Genomic DNA, 1,184 nt, shown 5'->3' with positions numbered 1-1,184 from the left:
GACGCGGAACAAACGGTCGTACCCAGAGATACGACTGGGGAAGGACAACATGCGGGAAGGTTGTCTTCCGATCTGACACAGAATCACTGTGTCCGAGGCAGGGCCTGCGGATCGTGTTATGCCATCACGATCAAACGGCAAGCCCTCTGTAGCCTCAGCAGGACGCCTCGCGCCTACTGAGGAGTCCCGTTTCCCCGCCCGCGAGGAAACTCGCGACCGCCGCGTGCGCGATCGACAACGGGATGCGCGAAACGGGGTGCAGGTGATGCGGCAGTACCACGAGCGGATGTCGGCGCACGGCGTGGTTGGCGACACTCGCGGGAGAAGTGTCCCGGTCGGTTGCAGTTGAAGCAACGACGGTCGGTGGTGGGTGATGTCATAGCAGAGACCTCCATGTCATGTGGGTCGCGGGTCTTGGTCGTGGTGCGCGATTGGAGAACCGAAAACTCTTCGGCCAGCGCGGTGCGGACGGCATCTTCGAATGTCGAAGGATATGTCCGAAAGAGCTGCGTGCGCGCAGCTGAGTCGTTGAGGCCGTTCATAAAGATAGCCACCTTAGCCTCTTCGGAGAGCGAAGACTTCTGGGTGACACAGGACGCAAGGAAGCGCAGATCGTGGACGTACTCACGAATAGAGCGCTTGCATTGCCTGGCAGATGGCAGATAGGTACTCCGCGCGATACCGGAAGTCGCTGTTCGCTAGCAGGAACGCTGCCTTCAATTGTTCGATGAAATTATCGAAATTGGCAAACACGAAGCCGTCTTCGCAAGTTAGGCCCCAGGCCCAATCGTCCACACGACCGGTAAGGTACGACATGGCGAAAGACACGCGGATCTCATCGTCATCGATGTTCAAAGCATCCGCGGCACGACGTACTTGCTTGATCCAACAAAGCAGTTGGTGGGAGGCAAGTCCTCCATACTTGGGGACTTCGAGCTTTACGGCGCGTTGTTTCGGCTTCGAAGCTGTCTGCGCGGACATACGCGCAGTCGTGTGATGGAGGGTGTCCTCCAGAGCACGTCCTCGAGCATTGAGGTCGGCAACTTTTTGTAGCGCGGCATCGCGCTCGGAAGCAAGCGATTACGCTTGCGCCACAATGTCTTGCCGATCATTCTCGCCACGTGGAGCTGCGCTGGAGGCACCAGCGCGTGGATCAGGCTCCAAGCTTCTTGTTCCCCGAGAGC

At 58.6% G+C, this 1,184-nt stretch overlaps 1 protein-coding gene across 1 annotated transcript in view; it reads right to left on the bottom strand.

Annotated features, from left to right (window-relative positions):
* Positions 1–981, bottom strand: part of H257_14768 (hypothetical protein) — a gene marked incomplete at both ends in the record, with an annotated part of 1,596 nt that extends 615 nt beyond the window's left edge. The window contains 2 exons of the mRNA XM_009842654.1: positions 178–648; positions 671–981. Of these exons, the coding sequence (XP_009840956.1) occupies positions 178–648; positions 671–981 (782 nt within the window). The remainder of the gene's footprint in view (positions 1–177; positions 649–670) is intronic.
* Positions 982–1,184: the final 203 nt, after the last annotated feature.

This window comes from Aphanomyces astaci, assembly GCF_000520075.1.
Source record: "Aphanomyces astaci strain APO3 unplaced genomic scaffold supercont1.62, whole genome shotgun sequence".
Lineage (NCBI taxonomy): Eukaryota > Oomycota > Saprolegniomycetes > Saprolegniales > Verrucalvaceae > Aphanomyces > Aphanomyces astaci.
The sequence above is the reverse complement of the archived record's forward strand: the minus strand, read 5'-3'. Positions and strand labels throughout refer to the sequence as shown.